This window comes from Meleagris gallopavo, chromosome 22 (genome assembly GCF_000146605.3).
Source record: "Meleagris gallopavo isolate NT-WF06-2002-E0010 breed Aviagen turkey brand Nicholas breeding stock chromosome 22, Turkey_5.1, whole genome shotgun sequence".
Taxonomy (NCBI): Eukaryota; Metazoa; Chordata; class Aves; order Galliformes; family Phasianidae; genus Meleagris; species Meleagris gallopavo.
Genome location: NC_015032.2, coordinates 5,026,284 through 5,042,071, shown reverse-complemented (window position 1 = coordinate 5,042,071; position 15,788 = coordinate 5,026,284). Strand labels below are relative to the sequence as shown.

The following is a 15,788-nucleotide window of genomic DNA, read 5'->3' as shown; positions in this document are numbered from 1 at the left end:
GACCTCAAGGGATCACTGAGTCCAACCCCTGCTAAAGCAGTGCCCTACAATAGGTCACACAGATGGGCATCCAGCCAGGTCTTGAATATCTTCATAGGAGGCTCCCCAGCCTCTGTGGGCAGCCTGCTGCAGTGTTCCATCACCCTTACATAAAGAAGTTCTTCCACACGTTGTACTGAACTTTCATTGCTCTTTGTCCTATCGCCGCACACCACCAAGAAAAGCCGGGCCTCATCCATCTGACAGAACATCAACTGAACACCAGCATTTAGAATTTGGCAGCATTAGGAGATTCTTCCTTTCTCATGCAGCCTCAGCAACACTGAAAACGGTAGAAGCCTTCAGTCTCAAGGTTTGTCACAGAAATGGCTGTGCACCTGCTTTTTGTGCGTGCACACTCAAGGATGGAGAAGGGCAAAAAGTGCATTCATCCAGTTGCCAAAGTTTGATACAATTTAATGATGCTCTTACTACATTTTATACTTCCTTCTGTATTTATTAGTACTACATCAGTATTTAGGAACCCCAGGTCCAGTTTAAGTTCCCACTGCACAAAAACAGAGAACTGCAGTCTCTGCAGAGCACTTCCATACACACAGACAACATGCATCAAAGTCTCTGTACAACATACTGCAGAAGCAAGATGTCTCCAACTTCTGTTATTATAAAGAATACACTATATGGTATCAAATAATGAGATCTTCCACAAAGCTGTTACTAAGCAAGTGACATTGCTTAGATATTTAATTGCCATACGTTTTACTCAGAGGTTTTTTGCCCTTCCCTACACACACAATTTTTAAAGTTTGGGTTCTCAGGCAATTTGACCCAGAGTTATGAAATCATATCTATGTTGTAAGAGTTTGATTATAATGTGTTGTTTTCTGGTGACATGCGAGGTCCTAAGGAGCTTAAGTATAACCCAAAGGTTTTATAGATGACACAATCTGCAGGATGAAAAAGCCCATTCCATGATGCCTCGTCCTCCTAAGACAATACCTGGAATTCACTCACTACCCACCCGACACAGCAATCAAAGGAAGCAGGCACTCGAGAGCTGAAAGCTGGCACAGTGCTTAAAGAAAGCAGAGATCTGAGACTGTGCTTGGAGGGAGGAGAAGCTGAGCTCTTATTCCCATGAGGATGAAACCTCAACTCTGAAATTTAAAAATACTTCTTTTTCAGCAGAAAAAAAGAGAGATAATAAAATGTAAAGAAAATAAAGGAAACAGAGCAAGAGACTGTTTGAGTTAATGTGAAAGTTGAACAGCACTCAGCCCAGCACTGCTGTATCTCAACAGTGAACCCAACAGCATTCCAGACATCCACTGCTCTTGTCTACTAAATTCAGTACTGCATATTAATACCATAATAGCTCTGTATAAAAAAATAAAAATAAATATAGATTGGTTCAATGCAATGCAAAGGCTGCCAAGAAGCTGTGCTGTTCTGAAGCTTCATGTCAAACCTCCCCTTATAAATGTCTCTCTAGTATGGTACATCTTGACACCCATATGTTGTCTCAGCAGTGTAGGAAACGTAAAGCTTTGCAGATCACACTGACTGGCACGATTCCTGAGCTCCCACGCTTCCTTTCAAGCAGACAACATACTACACAGAATAAGGCTCCCTAGATAGTCTAGGATAATATTTTAGTATAAGTAGAGCTAAAATTATTGCGAGCTATATGATTTGGCAATTAGCAGTGCAAGAAGCCCAGGAAGCTCAAAGGAATTGTTTGAGCTAATTGTGACCAGGTAAAGGGCACAGTGCTGCATCCTTCTGACTGCAGCAAAGATGCTCCTGGTGCTCTATGGAGATGGCAGGAGCAAATTCCAGATCCTCTGCCATCATACAGCCTTGCAGTACAAAGAGCAGCCTCTCACCCAGCACAGAGCTGGGGCAGCACGTCCCACCACCTGCTGACTCTCTTGGGGCTGGACTCGAGGACAAACAAGCAGCAGAACCAACAAAGCAGCTTTTAGCAGCCTGGCCCCCAATTTGCCTTCCGCACACAGCTAGATGTGCACCTAGCACACAAACAAAATATGCTCCTGTTTTCCTCTGCCCAATATCCTTGGGGCCATCACAGACAAAAAGCTGTTGGTTTTACCACTTTGGAAATGTATTCAGTCTTGAGGTGGAGCAGTGCAGAAGAGAGGATGCATGTAGATGGCAGCCTGGAAGCACAACTCAATGCCTGTGTTTTAGCATGGAGAACAAATCATCCATTTGTGACTGTTAAATATACATAAAAGCATAAGCAAAATGAAGGTTTAAAAACAAAAACAAGACCAAATTTCCTGAGGTTGTAACTATACAGGGAGTGGCGACACAGATAGATAGTTTCTGACTCCAAATTTTTCAGCTCTTTGGACCAATGGTACTGTAACTGTCATAAAAATCTCAAAAGCAAAGCAGAAAGGGTTTTTAAGGATAGACCTGTCAACACAATCTGGGAATCGCTCGGCTTTGCTGCCCAGAATCCGATCACATTGTTGTTCCTTCCGTGCTCTGAATACACAAGAAGGCAACCTGCAGCGGTGCAAAGGGTGCCCAGAGCATCTCACACTGTCCTCGTGCTCTCGGGAGGGAACAGATGGATGGCTGCAGGCTACAATTTGCTATTTTTCAGCCTGACTCCTTTGAGAAAGACCAATTTAAAGGAAACGCTGAAGGTGATACACCACCAGTGCCCTGGTCCTTAACCCAGGGGACAACCCAAGGTAGGATTTTTTTCATAAATCCTTGAAGGTATTTGGGTTTCAAAGCTGTCAACACATTCACGTACATTATCTGAGGCAATGCTATTTCATGATTCCCAAGCAACTGTCATGTACAGTGTGGCCATTTTTGTCCTGCTGTGGAGAATAGTGGAAATTTCTGCATAATGTTTATGAAGTCTGTGACTCAGGCAGCAGTTTAATCTGCCTTCTTGGATTTTTTTCCCTTAACCCCCGGAGGATAACCTGTTTTAGAGTTATTTACCTGCAATGGAAAATACGTGGTCAAGCAGACATGGGTATAAGGGAGTATCTGTTAAGGTTTGCTGACAACTGGAAAGGTCTGAGCAATCGAATTGTCAATGGTTAAACAGATAAAAGTGACCGTGCCAAGTGGGGCAGCTAGCTGAGGACAGGAGCTCCAGCAGAGAGAAAACCATCACCGAGTGCAGGCAAGCTGTTTGCAGGGACTGGAAGGCTTCAATTTCAGTCATGTAAGAGAAAACTCAACTCTAATTTCAGAAATCAGAGACAGAAGAAGAAAATATTATTTGAAAAGAAAGGTTGAATTAGATGAAAGTTTCACAGGCAGAATCCATTTAGAAATGAAGCAGAGACAGAGGAGAAAACAAAACTGCATACGGATGTTTAACTCTCCATATTCTTATAGCAGCAATGAGATTTCTTGAGATTTCTTTTACAAAACCCTGTCACAAGCATTTCAAGCGATGGGCTACTCCCAATGCAATAGCTGTGAGCCCTGAATTCCCCCAGCTGGTGGTTCAGAGGAAACCCCACTGCCAGTAGAGACTGCAGGGCAGGGGTTTGGCCACAGCACTGGGTTTGGAGTGCCTGTGCCACGGTCCTGTTCCTGGGTGACAGTGCCAAAGAGTGCCTGCCCCACAGCTGTCAGACTCTGCTTCTCAGAGCAGGGCTGCTGCTTTGGCTTGACATACAAACGTGTGGTTCTAGATCTGGGATGCAACACCAGAAACTTCTGGTGCCTCCCCCAGGCTGGGCTGTGGCATCATCCTGCTCTCGTGTCAGTTTTCCTATTGCTCCTATGAGAAAAAAATAAATAATGTTTCTATGACATTAATAGCGTAGTGCTCAAAACCTCTTCTATTTCACTATCTGTATGATTTCATATGTACTTGTGTGGAGACTAACACTTCTAGATCTGAAATTAAGGAATCAGGGGTTACTTAATGCAGCGATAAGGGACAAAGAGATGCAGAATTATACATAAGGTTATTTTTCATACTGTGAATGAGGGCAAGTGTAATGAAAAACAAAACTCATTACCCATTCTTTAAAATAATTCTTTTCATTGAATTCTTCATTCAATATTCCTTAGGATATTTAAATGAAGATTCAATCCCATTCCTATCAACCTCATCCAGTTCTTGTACAAAAACTTCAAACTTTTGCACATGTGCAAATGCTTATGGTGTCCACACAAACTGCAAGTCAAACAGCACCAAGATATTTTGCTAGACAAACTAAGTTTCACAGAACATATGCAGACTGACTTTATATTTGTTCATTCCGCTGTCATCCGTGTCATCTACAATTAAGACTCAGGTATGTTATGTGCTTTTATAACTCCTATTACTTTCCCTTGCCAGATGCATGGGAAAATAAGATATTTTATTGCTGTTAAATGTACTCTAGGGTCAGCTTCTAAAGGGAACAAACGCTGGGCTACAGCTGTACGTGATGAGCCTTTTGACTTCAATCCCCAAAAATGAGCTTGTGCCTTCCCAGAAAAACAAAAAAGGATTGGCTGTGCCAGGACCACACCGATTTTTCATCGCAGACATCCCATCCCAACAATAGAGAAGGCAAAGGGGAATGCTCCCAGCAGCATGCTGCACATGAGTTGGTCCAAGCATCTCAGGGCTACTGGAGTATCACATGGCTTAAGGACGAACGTGAGGAGAACGTTCTTCATTTTTAATCATTGTCTCTAGGAGAAGTGCTTGATAAAATTGCAGGTGAATGTAAATATTTTGTAGCAAATTGCTCCAATCAGAAGAAGAAAAAAAAAAACAACAAACAAAAAGCCTTTTCCTGCACAAAGAAACTTAGCACAGAAGTGATTCAGCTCAGAAGACACACATCTCCAGAAAACAGCCTGTGATTTGAAAACAAGTTTTAGAATGTTTTTCAGTAGAGTGAGAATATCCCCCCACTCCTTTCATTTTAGGTTCTTCCATTCCACTTTTGGAAACGTACCCTTTGCTTAGCATATCTAAGCAATCATAGAATCACAGAATTGCTCAGGTAGGAAAAGACCTTAAAGATCATCAAGTCCAACCACAACCCAACCAAACTACCCTAACTCTAACACCCTCTGCTAAATCATGTCCCTGAGCACCGCATCCAAACGGTTTTTAAACACATCCAGGAATGGTGACTCAACCACCTCCCTGGGGAGCCCATTCCAGTGCTTAACAACCCTTGCTGTAAGTTTGTCCTGATGTTCAACCTAAACAATGCACTGCCTTCCCCTCTCTCAACAGCGCTTGCTTTTAAAACCTCCACATTCTACTCCCAAGGGACCCCAATGTCCCAGAGAAAAGACAGCAATAACACAATGATGCTGCTGATGCTCCCAGCACCCGAGTGCAGCCCTGCAGTGAAAGAAAACCACCACCTGCAGCTCGAGACTGCAGCCCTGCTGTGCTGCAGCACTGCAGGAGCTTTGGGAGACTCAGCTCCTGACGGGCTGCAGTGTGCTGTACTGGTTGCACACCTGTTTGCACAGAATGCAATTCCAGCTCTTTTAAACTGAGGTATTTGCTTCTGTGGGAAAAGAAGTAAATATTTGCTCTGCTGTGCCAGCTGGATCAAGGGAATGCTATACATTGCCCAAACCTTTGAGATGCGGTAGGAACAGGCTGGCAGAAGGCATGTATCTGCAGTACACATGCACACCACAAATTGAAACCAGCAGTGACTGAAAACAGCTTTGGAACAAGCAGGAACACAGGTAGCACACAGAGGACTGAGTTTTAGGACAGGTATTTCAAAATTCATCTTTCACATCTGCGTTTCGTGATCTCTTCAGAAGAGTAGGACTGAGATGAGAACTGGAGAAATTGAGTTTTCACACAGGAAAGTCAACTGAAATTAGGGTGATTTAGAAAAAGGAAGACCATAACCTGTGGAGGAACGAGAATCCACGCTCACAAGCATCATGACGCATTCATTACCCCAAAGCAAGTTATAACACATCACATGCAGGAGTGATTTGAGTGGGCATTACATCAGTATCTTAATGTCACTTGTATCAGACAAAGCCCCAAAACGTTTGGGCAATAAGGTTATCCGTCTGAACTGGCATACCAGGCGTTTAGCTCTGCATGAAAGAAAAACAAGGACAGTTGTAGAGAGGCTTTCATGTTCAGTTTTAGTGGCAACGGGATTCTGCCTGGGATGAAGAACCATGTGGATGTTCTTGCAAGGGAAGGTGTTACAAATATAAAAATAAGCACTGTATTAAAGTGACCCATAAAAGAAGTGGAAAGGTTTGCTCCTACAGGAGCTTAACGAATAATATGTCTGAGAATGAAGCCAACAAGGAAGAACTGTTTTTTAATATGTACAACTTTGTCCATCACATACAGTATTTGGTACCTGAGATTGCCTTTGGTGCAGTGTTCATTGTCTTGTAGCTGATGTTCCACTTCTTTGCCTCACTCCCTTTTCTGTTAAAAATAACTCAGTACTAACAATTTATCTATTACAAGCATTACTAAGCCAAATGTACTTAAAAAAATCCGTGTTGGACAGACAGATCTCTCTAAGACTTCATCTTCAAAGTGATGGACTTCCTTGATAAATAGCCTAATCTTTCAAGCTCACCAAATATTTTCATCACCCTTCCTTTACTCACAGATCAGCTTCTGGAGATCTGGACATATTTAAGGACTACTTCCCTCCTGCATATTTTTCATTTTCTAGTAAATGCTGGAAAACCTTTCGAAGTGCCACAGGGAGAAAGCTGTTATGTTAAGGTTTTCAGATTTTGTTATTTTGGCAGTTGTGGTCTTCACATAAATTCCTTTCCAATGGTTTCTGCAGCAAGATTTTAGTTTAATACTTGAAGGATTATTGGCAGCTAAGAGGAGGATTTGTGGATGCTGAATGAAGTACATTGTAATAACAACTGTCAGGCTGATTATGATGCTCAGGCCTGTATGCCTCTCCAGCAGTATTTGAATGCTTTGATATGGTCACAGCTATGGCCTACTTGAATATGTCTAGAGTAAAAAAAAATAGTCAATTACTTCATATTTTTTATTAAATTACAATAAAAAGCTTTTATAAGCTTTTAGCTTATAGATTAAGTTTCAAGGAGTTGAAAGCATTTCCTTTTACTTGCTTTGAGCTCAGTGGAATAACAAAGAATTAAGATAGCAACAAAGCTTCCATCCTCTACTAATCCCATGGCAATCACTATGGCATCACAATCCAAAGACTGTGGAGTTCAGGGTCTTTGCTTCTCCACTTGTGAAATGCAAACTGAGATACAGAGGGATTCTGGCACCCTATGAGGAGGGAGGACAAGTCTGGCTCACTCTTGGCTTTGTCATGTTCAGACACCATAAAATAATGGATCACAGAAACATCCATGAACAAAAGAGGTGGTAAAGACCCATACAAGCAAACAGAGAAACCCACAACCCAACTTGTCCTACTTTTGAGCTCAACCAGGGTGAAAACCAAATGAAAATGCAATGTATTTATGAAGGTAAACGCAGGCACTGGCCCAAAAAAGGCTCTGTACTCTCATACTCCATCTGCTGGCTCTCCTCAGTAGGGCTCACTTGTATTTGTGTGTTTGGTGTGAGTTTTTTTAATTCTTTTTTCCCCACTTCTCTCCCAAGCTGGGCACCATCCCAGCTGATAGGGGTAAGCTGGAGAGCACCAAGCAGGAAGCCACACTCATTTCAGTGTCCAGTGGGAAAAAAATAAAAGGGTAAAATATTTATGGCAATGTAAAACAATTGAAGATGTATGGAACAAAACACTTTCTAAATGTTTTACAAATATCTCAGGGTTAAAAGCGTAAAGTGAGGCTAAAGATGCAGTGTTCTATTCACAGTTTGTCCCCTACTTTGCTTTTGTGTTACATGCTAGAGCTTCTAAAAAAGCCAATTAAAGTGCCTTTTATTCTATGAAATGTTTAAAATTGGGCACTTTTGGTATACAAACTTTAAGCGTCTCTTATTATTATTTGGGTTCTTTTTCATGCAGACTCATGCACATCAAAAACATTCCAAATCAAAAGGCATTTATTTTTCAGCTGCCTTTAGAAAAGCATAAAGAGAAGCGTAAGCAGGAAGCAGAAAGCAGCATTTGTCCCAGGACAAAGGTAGGCTCATGACTACACAAACACAGAGCTCCGTGAATGCTTTGCCAGAGTGGGGTCTGTCATTTCACAACATGAACTGTACAGAGAAGAAAAACAGCCTCCTCTCTTTGGTCGCTCCCCAGTGGAAGCTCAGTGCTTCCCACAGGCACGGCAGGAACACACACAGCGTTACCCGTTCCAGTTTCCTCCCACTAACTGGGCTTTTCACTCTCGTATAAAGCGACATCTGGAAATGATCATCTCATCGCACCCTCAAAAAGCTACAGAAGCAGTAATAATATGGTAATAAGGGATGAAATTTTATGAAAGATGGCACTTAACTGAAGACTAAAAGACACCATGCAATTTAAATAAATTGCTTTTAGCAGGGGACTGAGTGACAATCAGAAAGAAAAAAAAAAACAAACCACTCCTGGCCCTTTTTTGCAAATTGTGGGCCCGACTTTCAACTGGTGTGAAATGGTGACGTTGGTACAGCAGTGCTGGTTGCACACAAACCCTTTTTATATGGAATACTGTTTTGTGGAATGGCACTTTTAGGATCGTGCTGAAGAGACCCTCAAATCGAGGATGCTAAAATGAAGCTGCGTAAGCAAAGCGGAAAGAAGCTATTAGCATGCCAAATATCTGCTTGTTTTGCTTCTCTCCCTTCTTTAAGTGAGCTGAAAAAGGAGAATCACACCATTCTCTCTCCCTTTGCATCTCTGCCTCTTCAGACCTGTCAGTTAGGGATGAAACCCGGACAAGACTTGAGAGTCAAGGAATATCAAGAGTGTCCTAAGGCAGCTGGCATGGAAACAGCTGCCAGGGAGGTTCCATTCTTTTGGGAAACGACATGAGATCCCATCGTCAGCAAGATCTCTTCCTCTTACCATGAAAGCATCATGCCTTTTGGAAGTTATCATCCTCCTGGCCAGCCAGCCCGCTCAGAACACAATGCTATATTCAAATGCCATTATAGAAAGTCATTATATTTAACACCAACAGCACCAAGCAGAAACAGGGTGATGTGGAAATGAATAACTAGACTTCATACTAATAAATAAAAATAAAAAAATAAATACTTACAAGAAATAAAAAAAAAAAAAAACACACCTTTGCAGATAGAAAGAAATAAATCCCTAGAATTTAAATCCATCATGAGCAAAATCCCTCTGGAAAAAACTCCAGACCAAAGCCCTATCTTGACTGCCTCTACATTCATGAAGGTATTTATGCAGACTAAGATAAGGGTAATCAATCCACATGCCTTGGGACAAAAGCTGATCTTCTGCAGGGTCAGGATAAAGAAATTTCCTCACCACATGTGCCCCGGTTCAGGGCAACAGGAGGCACTCTTTGCTAGGCTCAGGAGCTGCTAGAAGCAAGCCTTAGATTTGTGCCATGCTGATGCACTCCCACAGTAAATCCCAGCCTTTCCTCTGCACACCATCATTCCCCAACACACTGAATATACTGCCTGAACTTTGGCTGAGCTGTGCTTCTCAAGACTACCCGGGTAAACTGTCATGCTCCAATTTGTCTCAAGAGTCCTGTACTGTGAAGCATCCTGCTTCTCATTTCACCATTTAATTACATCCCTTTCTGCTCCCAGATTCTTTCTGTTCCTTGGAAGTCGTCCCCTTGTTATAGCCCAGACAACATAGTTGGTTGTTGTTATTTTCCTCAGTTCTTTTCTAGTAACCATAATTAATAGTTAGATACAAGCAATCCTCTGTTCTCTGAATGGTGTCACTCTGCTTTGACCACACTTCCACAGCTGGTGCATCTCTAACCTGATATTTGCAGTTCCTCCAAGAGACACCTTTTGCCTGGGACATCCCTGGCACCAGCAGCATCTCTGCAGCACCAAGACAAAACAGAAGCACAACTTCTTCCTACGGAACTGCGCTCTTCAGTTTGACACCATGCCTGCACTGTCCAGGAGGTCTGAATGCACATGTTATGGGCTAGAAGAAATTAAAGTCTGACAAAGATGAGGAAATTGCACCACTCCATGCCCATAGCACGCCCATAACCACAAAACACATGACATCCGGAAATACTACACCATTTCTTTCTGTTATTTAAAGGGTAGATGCTGTTCTTCTACTCCCCAAAAATTAGGAAGTGAGGAGGGAAAAAGGATAAACCAAGAAACACATGTTATCTATTTAATCAATTTGACAGAGAAAGTCATCCTCTCTCATGTAAAAGAACTTAAGCTGTTCAGATGAAGTCCCTATCTTTCAATAACACCATCAGTCTGTTTCCAAGCACAAACTGGGGATCAAGGATCAAGCAAAAGGAATATCATATTTTGGTAAGTCTACTCTTATCTCTCCAGCTGCCACGCCAAAGGCTATTGAGGTGGAATGAAAGCAGTTTCAATCATCGGCAAAAAGCTGCAGCTCACGGACAGAATCGCTAGAACAGGCACAAGTCCCACAGGCTTTGCGGGATCCATGTATCAAAACACAGATGTAAGACCGTGCCATCCTCAGCAGCTCACCTGCAGGGCTCTGTGGCTCTTGGGAACAGAAGCTATCAAGAGAAGAACAACTCATTTTCATTGTGCTGTACAAGCCTTTGTTTGGGGGAATTTAGCACAAAGCAAACACAAATGGAACATGTGCCACTGAGGCTCGTGTCTTGTCTAGTGCAGTAAGAATAGAAAGTCCCTCACAATATTTACCAATAAAAACAGGCAATAAGTAGCATAAGTAAGGTTTTCTTTCACTGCTAATGTGTGTGGGTTTTTTTGTTGTTGTTGTTTGCTTTGTTTTTTTTCTAAGTGTTTTTTTCTAAGTGTTCTATTTTCCCAGTTGTCTACATTTAAAGCTGCAGAAGACAGTGGATCTAAGAATTACATTAAGTTCCCTATTCATATTAGTTACAAATTTATGTTCCAAGGGAAGACCTAGAGTAACTGCAGGCTGAATTAGTGTGTGAATCAGTGATTTAACAATACCTACGCATTCATTGCACAGGACTCCTTTCAAATCACCTTATATGCCACATGGGTGGTTCTGTGACGCACGTATCAGCTATTTTTTCTAGATTTTCTGTAAGTTTCAATTAGATAAAAGCAACGGTATAGCAACCCCAAATGCTATTTTTCAACATCAACAGCTAATGCTTCCCATTTAAGGGGAGTTATCACCTTAACATTAAATACAAAGTATTTTTGAAATTCTAAAAGCTCAGTGTTGGCAGCCTTATTACAAATAGACTTTTTGGTTGCTCAGTTCACTCAGAAGGTGGTTCTGAACAGATTGTTACTGGGAGCTGTGTTCAGACATATTATTTTGACCCTGTTATCTCCTTCCCTATTATTCTGGGGGAAAAACCTAATATTTTATATCATCTCTAACTGCCCCTCAACCCCGTGTCCGGTTTTAACCTCCAGCAGTCTTTCTCTCGTCCTTGTTCCCTACCACACATCTCTTCCCTGTGACTGCCAATCCACTGCCAGAACATTTAACCTTCTCCTGCCCCAAGTCAGGACCTACCACAGCCTATGGAAAAAATTACAAGACAATAAAAATAATCATTTATTTGCAAAGGCAGGGTTTGCTCTTTCCCTGCAGCTGGCTTTTTCCTGGAAGAAAGCAAGGTAGGGCTCACTTCTCAGTATCACTTCTAAATATCAAATATAAATGAAGCCTTGCAATACCGTCCTCTGTGAAAGCAAAAGCACCACCAAGGGGATAATGGATGCCCAGGTGTACCCCATTTAGAAAAAATTAGATATTATCCAGTCTAACAAAACTTCTTTGTGTTTATTTAAAGCGAGACCTTTCATAATGGATTTCATTTAATGAAAACCTTTTACAGTCTGGGTAAACACATTCCATTTATTGTGATAAAAAATTTGAAGATCACAAATGATCCTGATAAAGACTCTGTGATGGAGTGATACCTTCCAAGCTCACGCTGAGCGTTCTGGGGAACACCAGCTTTGATGCAAGACCAGCAGTCAGCTAACTCATACCAGTATTTTTAAATTAGCTTCCATCACTTGAACTGAAGCAAAAAAAGAAAAGCCTGATTCTTCCCAAACCCTTTCTCATTCAGAGTTATAAATAAAAAAAAGGATCTCACCTCAAGGAATGCCTAAATTCTTAGCTTCCCCAGCACATACTCAGACTCCGCAGCACAGAAGCAGACCATGCCAACATGAAAAAATGCACAGGAGATTATTTAGTGAAAGAGACACTGACATCCTATTTTCGGAAAGTTGCAGACAACTTCCATTTATGGTTACAAAGATTTCTTGCAATTTAAACAACCAAGCAAACACGTTTCTTCCAGTACAAGTGATACTCTCTACTACCATTTCTGCATTCAATTTTGCTATCTGTATTAGTGGGCCTGATAAACACAGTACAAACAACGTAAAACAGGACCACTTCACCACTTATTGATGACAAGTGTGTAGGAGTTTGGTACTTCCCTCCTTGCTAAGAAAACATAATGACAAAAGAAAAAACGCACTGAAAAACAGTGGCATCGCTCATTACTGGACTATTTAGAAAACAATAACTCTGTTTCAATTGATGTCATTCGTTGGGTGCTCTAAGGAAAACCAAGGAGGTAGTGCTGCTTTCTTGATTCAGTACACTTCTGAAAATCTTTACTATGAAAGTTTTGTGTAATTATACCAGAAATAGGTTATTTTGAAGTCCTACCACCACATATGAAAATTGGGAAATGCCATCTATTTTCTTGTCTATCATTTCAGTTAGCCTTTTCTAGAAGGCGTACATCTTCAGAAAGGGGGGAGGTCTCTTCCTTCCTTCCTTCGAGTCCATGTTTAGATAAAGATCACTACAAGTTCCCCCATCCAGTGCCCTAAACAAAACATAAATGCCATCATCATCAGTCTTAACAAGCTCTAAATTGCAACGTATGTTAACAGAATGACCTTCTCCAGTAAGATTTTCATTATCAAATTAGGATGGAAAACAGTAAGCAGCACCACTTAGCCAATTTTAATAGATCATCTACATCATTCTTTGTGACATCAGTTGATACTCAGAGCAAGAAATTTAGCAATTTGGGACCCACTACAAGCCATCATAAAGCACAAAGTTAACCACTTTTTTTAATCCTGTATTACCTAGAAAGTATTACCAGACAGGTTTACAAGTTTGGCTGCTGCAGAAAGTTTGCCTGCAAAGCTCCAATGCGTGAGCAAGAAACCTAACCTCAGCATGTCACAATTCCACATGTAAATGCACAGTGCCAGGTTATTTCTGCTGAAGGTAAGAAAATTTGACAACAACATGACCACAACACTAGAGAATGAGGACAGCCAAAAGCTGATAGCAGAGCACATGCCCATTTCCCAAAGAGGCCAGCAGGACATCCATACCACTGATGAACAGCCTCCAAACATCTGTCTTCTGCCAATGGATAAGTGCTGAATATAGCAAACATCTAAATGCCAAATCCTTATGCTAAGGTTTCCTTTCTTTTTTCTTTTCCAATCAAAACTTCTTAAAGAGACCATACGTTCACTGCTGTATAAGTCACACAAAAAGCAAAGGCAGTAAGGATGTGCCCCCAGCTCTGCCCTGCACTCTCAACATGCCAGGCTTCCTTGGCAAAGGAAGAGGATGATGCTAGGGATACTCATGCTGTGAGAGTGAGTGAGGAGCACTAATCTTGATTTCCCTTAGTGATTCATTTATGAAAATGGGATGAATAGCCAATACACCTGAAACATGAAGAATGTGATCCTTTAGTTTCTACTGAAAAGGCCAACATGCTTTAGAAAGAAGATAGATTTTTCCTATCCTTGCATCAAAACCGATCTGTTCCGATACGAAAGGCAAAAGGAAGACACTGCAGAGCGTTCAAATAGGTTTCTTGGTCAGAAGTGAGGGGAACAATCAGCACAATCAAATAGAATAGAGAAATGAATCTTAACAATTCATTGCTTACCGTTTATCCCTACTGCTCTGAATAACCAACACTGAACTGCTGCTTAACAAGAACGTATGTTCTGCTATAAACTTGCACAGTGAAAATTTGATAAGTCAAGTCCTAAGATCTGTTTGCCTATTGAAGAATCAGTTGAAAAGCTCTCGTTTGCTTGCCCGTTTCAACAGAAAGCAGACATACACTGTAGAACAAAGTCTTGCAAGTAAACACACCGCATGAATAAAAATAACACTCTCAAACACTTGCCCATGGATGAAAAGGCAAAATATACCTACAACATATCAAGATTCATCAATTTAATTCAGATCTCCAAAGAAGCACATCTACAAGGACAGGTGGAGTTAAGCAACCCAAAACATCCATGCAGTACTGGAAAGCAGCAGAAACACTACCTGCACATTTTGTCCTTGTTGTGAGTGGTGGTCCAGGCGGTCCTGTGCCTCCTTCTCCAGGGCGAGTCAGCAGCACTCTGATCTCATACTCCACATCTGGGTCCAGATGCCACAGTTTGTAATTGGGAGAGTCCACAATGTGTGTTTCTGCCCAGTTCCCAGTGGTTGTCCGATACTCCACCTCTTTCAGTATGATGGGCCCGTCTCCGATGATGGAGTTGGCGTTGGGTTTGATCCACAGGTAGGTGGCTCCAACAGCCAGCAGCTCAGGAGGGGCAATAGGAGTTGGGGGTTCTGTAGATAAAAAGAAATCATGAGAGGCCTGAGGTCGTTTTGTCGAAAGGACCAAATTTCCACTATGTACCTGTAAAGCAAGTCTGCCCCCAAATCTTTTGTTAGTTACTGAGCGTTTCCTGTCCAAATCTTTCATGAGAATTTGTTCTGTTACAGAAAAACAAAGGAAAAAGGCATTATATTTGTTTTGAAGTTATTGCCCCTTGTGCTGATGTATTAATACATCTGGTAGCATTACCAATGCAGAAACATTACTTCAAAAATACAGTGCCTACAAAGCAGCTTCTGCTGAAAATATAGAGCACAACAGTCACACATTTAAAAGATCAGAAGGTTTGTACTTATTTCCTCCTTTATTCATATGCATAATGGCTGTGAATATAACACAGGAGGAGGAAAAGAAGTCTTAAATAACACAGATTGAGCATACCTGTGTAATGCTTAAAATGACACAACTAGCAATGAGTGGAAAACTCAAATCACTTGCTCATTCCGTAGTTTTATGAAGGCAAACAAATGTGAAAAATAGGATAGATTTGTAGTGAAAGCACTGGCTATTTGTCTGAGAAGGTACTGCAGCTATGAGCAGTGGGGATCTTCCAATGGTCCTGCACTCCAGACACCACTAAAACTGACTGAGAGCTTTGGTAGCTTAGCTCAGAGCTAAGAAAAACAAAGGCACCAATGATTGACTGTGAAGTTTGCTTAATTTCATGAGCAGAAGTACTCAAGTAAAGTCTGCGTGAGACTTGGAAGAGTGCCTAGATGTCTGAGAAGCATCACGAGGAACCCAGCCTCTGAATATAACCTGTGTGATAGAAAAGCAAAGACAAGCACCAATATCTCAGCAGCACCTCAGCATCTGAGTGACAAAAGCCACTGCTGGTCTCCTGGGCTCTGCCTGCCCGTCTGTCTGATCCCCCCCTCCGCCGTCAGGATGTAAGTACCACCTTGGTATTGAAGCCACATGAATAGCATACGCTTTGTGGTTCTGAAAACCCGAGCTGAACTGTGCAAGATTATCAGCAATTTCATTAATTTCATTTAGCGTTCGCTCTGCCACACTCC

The 15,788-nt window shown here is 41.6% G+C and overlaps 1 protein-coding gene across 1 annotated transcript in view; it reads right to left on the bottom strand.

Annotated features, from left to right (window-relative positions):
- Positions 1 to 14,856, bottom strand: part of LOC104914013 (receptor-type tyrosine-protein phosphatase T-like) — a 96,932-nt gene extending 82,076 nt beyond the window's left edge. The window contains exon 1 of the mRNA XM_031556596.1: positions 14,427 to 14,856. Coding sequence (XP_031412456.1) covers positions 14,427 to 14,856 — 430 coding nt within the window. The remainder of the gene's footprint in view (positions 1 to 14,426) is intronic.
- Between the last annotated feature and the right edge of the window lie 932 nt (positions 14,857 to 15,788).